Source organism: Hippoglossus stenolepis, chromosome 3 (genome assembly GCF_022539355.2).
Source record: "Hippoglossus stenolepis isolate QCI-W04-F060 chromosome 3, HSTE1.2, whole genome shotgun sequence".
In the NCBI taxonomy this organism is placed as follows: domain Eukaryota; kingdom Metazoa; phylum Chordata; class Actinopteri; order Pleuronectiformes; family Pleuronectidae; genus Hippoglossus; species Hippoglossus stenolepis.
Genome location: NC_061485.1, coordinates 17,622,388 through 17,636,398, shown reverse-complemented (window position 1 = coordinate 17,636,398; position 14,011 = coordinate 17,622,388). Strand labels below are relative to the sequence as shown.

Below are 14,011 nucleotides of genomic sequence, written 5' to 3'. Positions count from 1 at the left end.
AATCTCATAAAATAAATGTCTGCTTCCCTACTGAGAGAGCCAAACCCACACACACACACACACACGCGCACACACACACACACACACACGCACACACACACACACACACACACACACACACACACACACACACACACACACACACACACACACACACACACGGTCATTATGTGCTTGAGTTGGCTTTTAGTGCTAAGTGGAAACAACTTATAGGAAAAAGAGGTTTTCACTGATGTCATCTAGCTGTTTCATAGCAGGGTTGCTCTTATAAATGAAAGGACAGAGCAGAGACAGTTTAAACAGCATTTTCCTATTTCCCCGGCAATTCAGCATTCACCAAATTAATTATAGTTTTTTAAGCTTTAGATATTATTATTACTATTAAGCAGTTTGACACTTAATGAATCCATTCCATGAATCCAACCCTCACTTTTGACCACACAGCAGGTTTACATGAAGAATAATGTTGTTGACCATCTGGATTCATCTGAAACCATTTTTCCCTACATGTCATCTGTATTATAATAAAAGGCATATTAGAAGACTTCACCCTCAGGACAAGATCCAAGAAATACATCTGGTAGAATTGTTAGACAGTTAGACATTTTTTTTAAGTCTGTTTTGTTACTCACATGTCCATATGTACAGTGGAAAAAAGATTGGTCACACGTTCTCTTCTTCTGATGGCATCCCTTCCTGGTGCAACTCCCCTGTAACAGACAGGGGATAAAATCTACAGTGAAAATGCAAAATTATCTAATACAGATCTCTAACAGGCCAATTTCCTGTAGTTGCAGTGTTTTGTGTTTCCTCCGACTGTTGATTTCTTGCTAGGCCAAAGAGTAATGATTGTCCATGATGGTCAGAGTTCTTTATGGAGGTGTTTTTTTTTATAAATGATTTATACTGTATTGATGTTTTTCAGGTGGTTAGCCCCGTTGCCTCACTGCAAGAAGGTTCCTGGTTCACTGGTTTGGACTTGCTTGCATGTTCTCCCCGTATCTGCGGGGGTTTAAAGACTGTCCAGTGTGTCTCCCGTCAGCTGGGATTGGCTCCTGCCTGCTAAAAAAAACTCAAAAGGATGAACCTTTAAGATAATGGATGGATGGGGTGTTTAAGATTTTTAACACAGAAAACGTTTTAAAAAATAATTTATAACAATTTCCACAATTCTGTTCATATGTCAACTACAAAATTGAAGAACTGAAATAGAATAAATGACTAAAATTAAACAGAACTAGAAAAAGAAAAGGGCCTCCATATCTTGGTATATGCCAAATGTTCCAAGAAGTATCCTGGCAGCAGGGGAGGTTGAGTTCAGCTGCTGTACCATGCACCACAAGGTAAACAATATATTTTCCACATTTTTAATGCATTTGTCCGTCCAATCAATCCATGACTCGTTAAATGACTCTTGATGTTTCCACCCCCTCATCAAAACACTCACATTTCCCTTCCTGCTCCTGTGATCCTGTGCTAAAATAGTGTCCAGTATTCTAAAGAAATTAAAGTTCCAACCCCCTTAATAGTAATAAAAAATTATCCTTAAAATGATATATTGTTTTGTTTTTTCAATTTATCATCCAGGTAAGAGGTCAAAATGAGAAGGAGTGTCTTGTCTCCATCTGACTTTGTGCTTCCATCTATACCAGATGTTTCTGGCTCCTCCCAGACAAGCTTAGTAAAACATTCCAGGCCACCTCTGGGAATCTGCTGGCTCCTCCACACGCTGCCACTGAGCTCCAGTCAAGACTTCACAGGAGCTGGAGAGAGACACTGAGCTGACACAGAAATGAGAGGACTAGTTGTCTTGGTTACTTTGGCCTGCTTTGCCAACGCTCAGCACCAAGCACTGATTGACTATTTGGAGCAGAGGCTGCTTGCTATTGAGGTAAGACCTCCCTTTACCTCCCTGCCGAGCCCTGCGCTCCCTCTGAGTCCCTCTGAGAGGAAACTCTGAGGGACAGGGCACCAGGCAATGGAATGCAGATGTGGGCAAACCCTGGGGAAAATGCTGGAAAATACAGATCTTTTACATCTGTATAGGGGATTATTATAGAGCTTCTTGTCTGGGATATGACACTGAGTTGAAAGTTTTGTATGTATACCGTGAATATTTGTAAATAAATGACAAACAACAATTGAGTGTGTTATATTTGCTTACAAGGTTTGTACCATCTTCATCATGAAATTGCATTTATAAGAATGTTCAAATAAAGATAATGTATAGATAATCATTTATTACCATGGGATGAACACCTTGAGATGTATCATCTGGTCTTGGAGGGGGTCCCAATCATTTACTCCTTAGTGTGTAATTTGGTGTATAAGGAATAGAAAAATAGTTTTAAACAATAAGGGAAGATAAAGATAAATCATTTGAAATAATAAATTGAAACCATTGACGTCTAGTAATTTAACCAACAACACAAAATAAACATCTGTCAGAAATAAAACAAACAGACTAATCTGTACGAAAGGCTCCGTTATCTTTCATTTCATGTCTGAAGTCCTTCAGTCACATGTTGATTAAAATAAATTGTCTCACACTATCATTCATCCATATCTCTTTATCGTCTCTGTAAAGTGGAGTCAGACTTTACTGATCAGCTGCAGAGAAACTTGTTTCTGTTCTCTCCTCCAGCGAGGTCAGAGGTCAGGGTGTGCTGCAGAGCGGCGCCCACACAGAGCACTGGAAGAGCACTGGAAGAGCACTGGAAGGAGGTTTAGCTAAAAGACATGTGAGCAGGGAGGATACTTGCCACGTGTAGGTTGAACCTGGTTGTTTGAAGGATCAGTTACCTACTTATTATGTCCCAATCTATTCGTTAAGCCTGAGCCGAACATCAAATTATGGCCTTCTCTGTGTTTCCAGGAATACATGTACTGTTCCTGTAAAACAAAAATAGCCAATTGTCTACAAGAGGGAGTCACTTTTGTGCTTGTGTTCTGATTCAGATTAAACTAATCCCCCTCTGTGAACAGGACCGGATCTCTCTGTGGCACGAACAGACCACCCGTTATGCCTCGGAGCTGCGGGAGCTGAAGAAGCAGATGGTTTCCCAGCTGGAGAACTTGGACAAAGAGAAAGAGGCGCTGAGAATGAATCTGGACGGTGTTGGCACCAGGGTGGACCGGGTGGAGCGGGAGCTGGACTACCTGGAGACGCAGAACGGGGCTCAGCCGTGTGTGGATGTGGACGACAAGTTGATAGAGCAGCAGGTGACTCTGGTGCAGGAGAAGCAGAAGGCCAAATATTTTAAACTCTCAGGTGAGATACAGTATAATGCTCCTAAACTGCACTTACAGTTTATTTTCAGTTTAAACTCTGCATTTTGTTGATGACCGAGAAAAAACTTATTTTAAGACTACAGCGTGATAATAATCTGACAGCACTTGAAGACTATAAATTGACCCTAGGTGTGAATGTGAGTGTGAATGGTTGTTCGTCTCTGTACGTTGGCCCAGTGATACGCTGGTGTCCAGGATGTAACTCATCTCATTCCCAATGTCAGCTGGGTTTGGCGCTGACTCTCAAAGGATAAACTGTATAGATAATGGAAGGATGAATGTTCTCAAAAGATGAAACATCTTTTGAGAACATTCCTATCTAACTTTGTACATGAAACTGGAACCAGCAGCTGATTGGTGTGGAAACAAAATCCACCTGCCAGCACCTCTGACGCTGAGTGATTAGTATTTCTTCCTGTAAAAATGACTGGCTGTAGTTAACTATTTATTGACTGGGTGCAGTGGAACTCTTGAAAAGCAGATTTCCATATTTTCTCAAATTCAGAGCTATTCCTTTAAAGTAATATAAATTAAAGAATGAAAACCTTATTAAAATGTCAAAGACCCATCACATAAGACCTCTCCCTCTCTTGTGCTCAGGATGCAGCGACATGATCTCCAGTATAAAAGCCATGAAGATCTTAAAGCGAGTTGGAGGACCAAAGGGCATGTGGAGTAAAGACAGCAGTAGGGGCTCTGGGAAGGTCTACATCTTTAATGGGACGGATGGCGACACCATCCACGAGTTTTCCTCTGCGCAAGACTTCACCCGCTCCCTGGGCCTGTCTCTGTCCAGGAGCCTGAAGCTGCCGTCAGCCTGGAGGGGAACAGGACACGCCATCTACAACAACCACGCCTATTATGTAAATCAGGTTGAGGATCTAATGGTGGTTAAATATGACATGACGACCAACTCTGTGACGGACAGCGCTGTGTTTCCAGTCCAGGACCATGTCCCTGTGTACGGCCTGACCCCCGAGACAGTGATGGACCTGGCTGTGGATGAGGAAGGCCTGTGGGCCATTTACGCCACGCGGCAGAATGAGCGGCACATCTCTCTGGCTAAAATGGACGCCAACTCCCTGGACATCGAGCAGATGTGGGACACAAACTGCCCGAGAGAGAACGCAGAGTCGGCGTTTGTCATCTGTGGCACCCTCTATGTGGTGTACAACACCAAGGAGGCCGGACGCTCACGTGTGCAGTGCGTGTTTGACGTCAATGGCATGGTGAGCAACGAAGAGGCGCCACTGGTTTACTTTCCCAAACGCTATGGAGCTCACTCCAGCCTGAAGTACAACCCACAGGAGCAGCTGCTGTACGCCTGGGATGACGGCTACCAGATCCTGTACAAGCTTGTCATGAAAAAGAAACTCGAAATATGAATTGATTAATCGTCAAAATCATCCTCCCAAAACTCCCACTAACACATCCACCACTGCATACACTCCACACACTGCAAGGACCTGCAGGCGTTATGCAAAGTTTAGTTCCTTGCAAAATTATTCATATAACTGGCGACCATTTTATAATGTGTGTTGTAGAATTTCAAATTTTTTGAATTAGTTCATTTTAGGGCAGCCATTAGTTTCCATTTCATATACTATTGAATCATACATCATAGAAAAAAGTAATATAAAATAATTTAAAATATGATTTAATGCTAATGTTCACTATGATGCAACAACTAGACAATGTTTCAAGTGTGTCATTTCATTTTCCTACTATGAGGAAACTAGAATGGCACTCAGTAGACTGCATACCTCCAACAGTCAAAGAGCCAAATTTCACAAACTCATAGATTTCATAAATGTGCCTTATTTTCCATCAAGACCCATGAATTCTTCCCTGGGAAAATACTGTATCTTGCAATGCTAAAAAAACATTTTCTAAAATGTCTTCATCTAGAAATTTAAGGGGTTCTTTCCTGAGCCATTCCGCATTACTCTCCCAAGTTTCAAGGAAATCCGTTCAGCTGGTTTTTTTGTAATATTGCTAACAAACCAACCAACACACAAAACGGACAGAGGTGAAAACATGACCTCCTTGGTGGAGTTAATACTCCAATCTGAAACATTCCAACATGGTTTGTTAAATATAGCCTGCAATGTTTGAAGTAAACGTGAATGCAAAGTTACAGAAATGCTAAATTACTGTTGTGTTCTTATATGTTTGAAAAAAGTTTTTGATTGTATAGAAATTTGTACTTTCACAGGTTCAGGTTTGAATTTAAGACTCTGAGGGCAGAACACTGCAGGATCTGAGACAAAGAATAGTCTCACAGGTTTCATGTAAGATCCTGAATCAAAGACTGAGACTGAATGTGGGAACAGAGTGACTGTTCACAGAGTCTAACAGGCTGCTGAGCACTTTTCCAGAGTTTCAGAGGTTTAGGCTGAGTCAAGGGCTGGCAGGTGTCCAACCTGTAAGTGTGGTAATGAGAGCTGGCTGAGCCTGGCAGGAAGGGAAGTTAGGTCAGAAAAAGAAAACACACACAGTGGTCATTATTCAGGCGGACAGGCAGGTAAAAGACCTACAAAAAGATTTTAAAAACTAGAGCATTCAGTAGTGTGCATACCTCCACTAACAGGGCCCTTAAGTTGCTTTCAGACCTGAACTGAAGTCCAGACATTTCCCTAAAAATGTCCAGGGGTTGTATGTGAGAACACAAATGTCCAAGTCAGTGGTTGAACTTTACCTGCCAGCCCCCTGATAAAATGTCTAGAAAAATGAGCAGCGTGCGATTTCTAACACATTTCTAACATGTGAAAAAAAACAATACAAATGTCTCGGGATGAAAATGAGGTGCCACAGAAGTAGAAGATGCAGACGAAGAAGTAAACTTGGAAAGACAGTGAGATTCGAGAGATTTTGGTGATAAGGGCAGACGCCAATGTTGATGTGCTGTAAACAAAAACAGCGGAATCTACATCAACAATCTTTGTTCTGCCTCCTGCGTGCTCTACCCAGAGGTCACGCCTCACCTCAATGTCCCAGACATTCTTGTGAACATGAAGAAAGGGGTCAAACAAATCCTGGATCTGCACCTTTAGTGGAATCTGCTCCAGACGTTTTTAGGGCCATCCTTAGCCTATACCCCGCCCTTCCACCAAGTTTGAATAATATCAGCTCAGCAGGTTTTAATCCTTGCAAAAAACGCAAACTTCCAAAATCCAAAATCCTCACCAGTTCTTTATCAGAGGCACAGTGTCTCATGGTCGGCCAAATCTTATTTCTAATCATGGTACTGTACTGCTGCTGGTGGGTCAACTTGAATAGGTTTACTTTACTTGATCTCTGGTGTTGTTCCAAAGACCCTTTTCCCCTTCTGATGTATAAAAATAAAGATCACACCATACTTTTAAACCTTTTCATACGATGCACCTGACCGCTCAGTTTGACCTCACTGTCAAAATCTGTCCATCTTATGCTTTACGCATAAATGCATAAACGCTCTAATTTCTCATTTCCATGCGCATCAGATTCATTGGAGGTCAGTTTTTCTGTGCAACTGTTCACCCCAAGTTCTACATCCATCGACCTCATAAAGAGTCAAAGACAAAGGTAACAGCAGTTGTGGTGTCCATAATAAGTCAGTCTAAATAAAGGCTTCAGTGTAGTTTAACTAGTCACAATATATCATTCATTATATTCAACAAGAGGCAAAGCTTAGATCATTTAGAGCATTTATTCAATTTAATTACTTCTAGTGATTGGATCAATAAAGTTTAATACCAACACCTATCATCATCAAATATGGTGTCACTTGTATAACATCCTCAACAAAGCTGTCACTGCAAGTAAAAAAACCGCTAGCTGGCTAGCACTAATATATATTTCTCTCTTTATGTGTATTTTTCCTACAAGCCGAGCACATGTGTTTCTTGTGGTGTTAATTTTTTACTAAATGAAATCACCAAAATAAGCAGAGCGCCATCATTCTCATTTAATGCATTGTTATTTTAACAATTAATTTATATCTCAGTATAAAATATATTTCTTACTGTTTGCTTACTAACATGCTTATAATCCCACAATTTATTTTGCTTCTAGTTACTGTTCTTTATTAGAATAAATGGTAAACTACACGTGTTAACTCTTGGACTCTTTCTATAAACAGATACAAACGTATTAAAGCCACTATGTAGGATTTTAACGTTTTAGACTTTTTCCTATTTACACTGTTGTTAAAATGCTTCTTTTTCACCCTGCTTCCTGGAAAGTGAATCTCTGTATTGTTTGACATGATGTCAAAATATGGCGTGACAAATAAAAACGCATTCCTGTTTAAAAGATTTGTTGGACTGCTTATATTTAATATCTAACACAACTGGTTGACTCCAGCGAGTTCTTGAATGGAAAGGTGTTTTGTGCTGCTTTCTTTAACCTTGTTGACATAACCTCAAGGGTCTTGTTTTTGTGCGTGTGTACTAAATAACTAAATAACGTGTGGATGGATTTTCACTAAACTAGGTAGGAATATCACTTGGAAGGGTATCTCCAGATGATTCTTTTTTGTAGCTGATTGGTCAAAGGTCAAGGTCAACATATATATATATATACGTTCCACATATGGTCCAAAACACACATTTTCCAATATACATCCACAAATAATGGAGAAAATGTAAAGCTTGTACTAAGCAGATAATTAATCGTCATCATATATATATATATATATGTACAGCTTGTTTAGATCCAAACATTATTCATCATTTGCTACAAATTACATCATGATATAATTTGCACTACATTATGCTACTTTAAAAATATTGTCTGTCTGGGGTAAATACAGTGTGCACACAGGGTATTTATCACCCCTCCAATGTTTTTCATTCCAGTTCTTTTCCCTATTAAAACACTCAGAAACAATCGAATGCAGAACTGAACCAGATTTCATAACTCGACTAACTGCTCTGCCTCTCCCTCATGAACCTCGCCCTCTTATGGCTAATCCTTTTCAAACCTGCCACCACCCCGTGTTCCCTGGCTGGGTGGGTGGAAAGACTGGTTGGGGGGGAATCATCAGTCTCATTATAACCAAAGGAAATAGTCCATAATCAGACATCAAAATGAAACCGTGTGGGAAACATTGTTCCCCAATCCATGTGACAACAACTGCCATCATGATGTTTGATTTACATTAACTAAGCTCAACATGAGGGATGAAACTTGGCCCAGACCCAGAGCACGAATGCACTACGCTCTCATCCACTCTCCAAATGACAGATACACAGACAGGGCCCGAAAAACTCAATGGACTTTTAACAGTCCAACCGCCCAGTGCTGTGCTGGCCCACATTGTCCCTCTATGTATAAAAAAAATTATAACAATAAGTTTTTACAGCCTGTTTTCAGCTGCTGTATCAGCGTGTGTAAATTCATGTATTGAAATCACCTGATTCAAGTCATTTAAATGTTTAAAGCTTTAAAAATAAATTAGTAATACAAATGTTTTACATGTTTTCCTCATACCACAGGTTCATTATTTAATTTGCACAATTTTGTCTTAGTTAAACATCTCACTGTCAATAGATATGCCATGTTTTTAATTTGACACATTAATCTTAGACACGTGATCAGTTCATTGTCAGTATTTCCACTACACCATCTTTAAACTCTAACCAGATTAACATAAGCATTAATCAAGTTTCCTTAATGTGTGGTGAAATGCCGACCTCGGACAAAGACTAATGAGGTGTAAAAGTAATATGATTTAATCGGGCGAGACAGTATTTGACTCTGGTATTTGAGTCTGACAAGTTATTTGGCTTAACTGTTTCACTTGACTCCAGAATTAAAGAAAACACGATTATAAGACTGAAATTACCAACAGACTCCACAGATCTTTGAAATGAGCCATCTGCAGTGAAACTCGAGACCAACATCACCAGTAACAGTTATTTGAACAAGTTTATTTTTTTCAAACTGTGAATAAAAACAGTTCATTCAGTTTTGATAAAATCTAGAGTAAGAAAAATGCAACAGCATATTAAATTCTGTAAAATCTGAATTATACCAGGAAACATGTGAACATCACAACTGTACTGTATGTACATAGCTGAGAACTTCAGTTTGGTCAGCGAATAAACAGGAGCATTTCTTTTTGTTTAACAACCAAAGGTGCGGTTTTAAAAGTCACTTCAAGATACTCTGGACCCAATTTCTGAATCAAACGGTGAGAACCATCAAACTAAAGGAACACAATTATAATCTTGTGTCCAACTGTTTTACATCAGCTGACGATTCTGCTGTGGGACAACTTGTGCCGACTCCATCATCATCTGTTATTTGCACTATCCCACAAATGTATGAAATAACATGTACTTCTAACTATTTGGCTATTTGAACGTAGAGATCCTAAAGCCAAAATACAGATTCATTGGGAAACTTGATGGCACGTGACTAGAGTGCGTCTGCCAGACCATCCTAATCCCAAATAACATTTACATCAACAAAATGGCCACTGCACATAATGTGCAAACTTATGATATTGAAAATTACAGCTAAACATTTATAACTATTACAACATCATGGCTGAAAAGAACAGAACAACATTCAGGACATCTATGCTATGAAAAGCTTTTGGGTTTTATCAAATATTCATTAAAGGATCAAACGCATCCTGTAGTGTCCACTGTTCCAGGCACGGTCCTGAAAGGAGGCTGAGGTGCGACGCTCGCACACGTTTGGCAGAGAAATGGCCTGATATTTAGCTGGACTCAGAGTCTCAGATGAGGAACTGGCATGGTGACGTCACGGAAGAATCGATGTACAAGGGCGTTTTTTGCAGATAACCGTTTGTTTGGATCGTAATTCAGCATCTCCTGCAAAGAGAAAAACAACAAGGACACGTGAGGTTAAATAATACATCCAAAGACTCCATATTGCTTATCATGCTAAGTACCACAAAAAGATCCAGGATCAACCTCTTTGATGATTGTTAAATGATTGTACTCTGTAAAATGCCTTGAGATAATGTATGTTATGATTTGGTGCTTTACAAATAAAAATGAATTCCGTGTTCTTACTCCCAGCAGTTCTCTTCCATCCTCATCAAGAAGAGGAACCACTTTGGATAAATCCTGTCTGGCCCACTTTGGGAAAGATGGTTTGTAGTCGGGCATCGATGTGACTCCGGGCCAGACCATCTCATCGGGTGTGCCCAAGGTGCGGAAGATTCTGAATAACTGATCGATCTCCGAGTCGCCGGGGAACAAGGCCCTCCTGGTGATCTGTTTGAGGGTGGACAGTGAGGTCAGACTGTTGGTGAGATGTTGATATATTGTGCATCATATATTGGCTTCATTTATTGAAATACAGAGAAGAAGGATGAAACTTAACACATTACCATTTCAGCAAAGATGCAGCCTAAACTCCAGATGTCAACAGCTGTGGAGTAGTATTTGCATCCCAGGAGAATTTCTGGTGCTCTGTACCAAAGTGTTACCACCTGAAAAATATCAAGTGAGAAAAAAATCTAAACATCCACAGAAATGTGCTGTGAAAGAAACATTTTCAGAACAAAAACTTATATTTTCCTGGCTTCAGCAGAGCCTTGAGTTCACAGAGAGCAGTCACAGTAAACAGTCTGACTACAAGCAAAATTATTGTTCTACTGAAACCATATTTTTCTGTATTTCAATTTAAAGACATTTGAAACTTTTCTGATGATGTGTTTTTGCTTTACTGTTATGTCACTGTCAGAAATATACATCATTCATGAAAATATTGTTTCTAACACTGATATTTCAAGTGTAAAAGTGAATTTATTCCAAAATATGACAGATAAATATGGCAAATATTCCATTGCCATCATTTGTACATAATTTATTCTTACATTTAGTTTATAAGAAAACAGAATTCGGGACAAGTGAACATGTACAAATGATATCTGAGATCACGGCTTTGTCTTATTCATGAGACAAATAAATAGAGGGATTCCGCCTTTGGGAAATTTGTGATCGTAGACTTATGTTTATATTTATTCTCTATTTTGCTTCTGAAATGTGTTTGTGCAGATAAAGAACAGTAGCCATACAACTTACCTCGTGTGTGTATGTGCGAACAGGTACTCCGAAGGCTCTTGCAAGGCCAAAGTCCGCGAGCTTGATCTCCCCCAGAGCATTGATGAGGAGGTTCTGTGGCTTCAGGTCTCGATGCAGGACCCTGTGAGAGTGGCAGAAGGCCAGGCCTTGCAGCAGCTGGAAGAGATAACTCTAACAAACGCAAGAAACGCAAACCCAGGTGAGTCACCTCAGTCACATCCTCCTGACTTCATTTTATTCTTGCTTTATTAAACAGAAATCAAAAGTTTGCAGAAGTAGCCGATGTTTACCTTCACTAGGGGCAGTGGGATGCCATTGACAGAGGAAGAGTCCATGAACTTCTTTAAATCCTGATTAAGGAACTCAAAAACCAGGTAGAGCTTGTTCTCTGTGTGGATGACGTCTCGCAGTCTGTAACACATTAACATACAGGCTGGACTTCCATCGGACACAAACATACATCAACCTTGCAAGAAGCTGAAACTGTAACATTAAGCACTTACTTGACAATATTTGGGTGACTGAGCTCTTTGAGAAGGGAAATCTCTCGGATGGCTGTGCTTGGTACACCCTCTGTTTCCCTGAATGAAACACATGGTACAAGAAAAAGTTAGCTTACTGTTGCATGGTTGCTTTACATTTTCTGAATCATAATAGTTGGGGCAGAGAGTAAATATATTCTCACAAAACTTATATACATCCTATAAATACATCAGTGCACCATCACTGGCAGTGAGCTAACAAATCAGGAAAGGCCTGATAAGCAGGTCCATGATTTCCCTTCCTGTGGTCTGATACAAAGGTTATAAAGAGATGGAGACAGCGACTCACTGATGCCACCTGCTGAAGCATGGGATGTCCTAACTTCTTCACAGAGCAGACATTAAGAATAGAAAAGGACCCACATACAGATTGCATGTTTTTTTAAACCCTGCACTAAATCAACAATCATCAGTTCATGTTAATCGTATTCAGTGGTTCTCAACCTTCTCATATTTAAGACCCTGTGACCTCTCATGATAAAACAATAACTATTTCTATGGCTGGGCGATATGTCCAAATATAATCATCACAATAAATGTCACATTATTATTATTTTACAAATTGAATTATGTGTTATAACTCACTACTGTTTGTACAACGCACAAGCATTTTCTTAACCTTTTGAACCTTTGTTATATTGCTATTGATGAAGACTATATTGCCATAATGATTTATATTGTTTTATTGCCCGGAACAAAACATTTGTAACTTTTTAACTTGATAAATCATTAAGTCCATTACACGACAAAAACGTATGTAGAACTTTTTGTATTTATTGGTTGCTTTTCATTATGTAGATCATGTTTAAAAGTCATAACATTTTATTTGAATACTGAAGAATTCGTGTTTTATGTTGTGTTACTGTGGGAGGATGTCTTGTTTTGTTTTCAAAACCCAAAACAGATGATGAATATCTTTTATATCATCAACATCAAAGAAACCATATCGCCGTAGATGTGACATTGTTGATACTAGAACTCTAAACAACAAAAGAATATGAAACTCATAACATTTGCATTTCTTTGTGTGTAATAAAACAAACCCCAGGCTCCTGTACCACTGTCTCCTGTGTACTTCCCGTGTACACTGCACTTGAACTGCACTTGAGGAGAAGAAGCTGTTCGCTGGCAGATGTGTGGAAGTTAGCAAACAGCGGTGCGACGGTAACTTACGTGTCCAGCCTGATCTTCTTCAGAGCCACGGTCTCCCCGGTGACTTTGTTCTTGGCTTTGTAAACCACTCCATACGTCCCCTCTCCGATCTTCTCCACCTTCTGGAACGTGTCCATGTCCGGGGTAACTTCGTTCAGCCGGTTAGCAGCACTGCTCTCTTTGTGCGGGAGCTAACAGCCGCTCGGTGGCTAATGGGGAGACGACCGTTGACGAGCAGTTCGTGGACCGACATGCACCGAGCCGCTACTACGGGGCTGCTGAGCGGGCTCCGGACTCACCAACAGCCCGGGGACGGAGCACCGGGTGGGGGTAAACCTGCTCGGGTCAGACTGAGACCACTACCCGGGGTTAGAAGGTTCATTAGCCTGGTTGTAGCATATGTCAGGGTGGGGATTAGCACGGCGGCTGCCCCTCCATGCAAAACACTGAACCACAGTAACGTTTCCCGCGTTAGCCCGGGGAGCGTTTGTTTTCCGGCTCAACAGACACCGTCTACCGAGGGCGGGCGGGGGTCCCTGGGTTTTTGTAACCTCCCCCCCCACCAGCGTCCTCTGAGAGAAGAGTGTTGTGTTCAGGTGACAACACATGGAGAGTGAGAGTGTTTTAAAAAAGCACCGTCAGCTGTGTTTCCACCCCTGTGTTCATGTCGATGGCTGCAAGTCGGGAGAGGGAGCAGATTAATGTCGGGATGAGCTGCTTATACAAAACAAGCAGCCCTCTCAAATCATATGGTCAGACGACGATGACGTGTTACGTGCTCAACGTCTTTTCTTTTATTATTGACATGACAAAAAGACAAAGAATATATACAAAGATCTTCTTCCAGGCTTTTAAACAAAGATGTAAATTGCTCAAATGTTTTTATTTCAACTATATACTGGAACAAAAATAAGGGAATCCGTTGTTTTAAAGACTAAAGTGTGTTTAATCAATGAAAAAGATATGTAATCATATGTAAAT

The 14,011-nt window shown here is 40.4% G+C and overlaps 2 protein-coding genes across 2 annotated transcripts; one reads left to right on the top strand and one right to left on the bottom strand.

Annotated features, from left to right (window-relative positions):
* The first annotated feature begins 1,706 nt into the window (after nt 1–1,706).
* On the top strand, nt 1,707–7,584 carry olfml3b (olfactomedin-like 3b). Its single transcript, XM_035152850.2, has 3 exons — nt 1,707–1,891; nt 2,986–3,271; nt 3,892–7,584. The coding sequence occupies exons 1-3, from the start codon at nt 1,793–1,795 to the stop codon at nt 4,674–4,676; spliced, it is 1,170 nt and encodes a 389-aa protein (XP_035008741.1). The 5' UTR covers nt 1,707–1,792; the 3' UTR covers nt 4,677–7,584.
* A 1,598-nt stretch (nt 7,585–9,182) lies between these two features.
* On the bottom strand, nt 9,183–13,665 carry cdk2 (cyclin-dependent kinase 2). Its single transcript, XM_035153060.2, has 7 exons — nt 13,052–13,665; nt 11,840–11,917; nt 11,627–11,747; nt 11,337–11,507; nt 10,640–10,741; nt 10,320–10,523; nt 9,183–10,115 (listed from the first exon to the last, which is right to left on the bottom strand). Exons 1-7 carry the CDS (start codon nt 13,165–13,167, stop codon nt 10,011–10,013), a joined length of 897 nt encoding a protein of 298 aa, XP_035008951.2. The 5' UTR covers nt 13,168–13,665; the 3' UTR covers nt 9,183–10,010.
* Between the last annotated feature and the right edge of the window lie 346 nt (nt 13,666–14,011).

What these genes read in the sequence shown, in the direction of transcription:
- olfml3b (XM_035152850.2), top strand. Translation starts at nt 1,793, where the DNA reads ATGAGAGGACTAGTTGTCTTGGTTACTTTGGCCTGCTTTGCCAACGCT. An exon ending in AGAGGCTGCTTGCTATTGAG is followed by an intron (nt 1,892 to 2,985) that starts GTAAGACCTCCC and finishes CTCTGTGAACAG; the next exon opens with GACCGGATCTCTCTGTGGCA. An exon ending in CAAATATTTTAAACTCTCAG is followed by an intron (nt 3,272 to 3,891) that starts GTGAGATACAGT and finishes TCTTGTGCTCAG; the next exon opens with GATGCAGCGACATGATCTCC.
- cdk2 (XM_035153060.2), bottom strand. Translation starts at nt 13,167, where the DNA reads ATGGACACGTTCCAGAAGGTGGAGAAGATCGGAGAGGGGACGTATGGA. An exon ending in AGTCACCCAAATATTGTCAA is followed by an intron (nt 11,748 to 11,839) that starts GTAAGTGCTTAA and finishes AATGTGTTACAG; the next exon opens with ACTGCGAGACGTCATCCACA. An exon ending in GCTGCATCTTTGCTGAAATG is followed by an intron (nt 10,524 to 10,639) that starts GTAATGTGTTAA and finishes ACCCTCAAACAG; the next exon opens with ATCACCAGGAGGGCCTTGTT.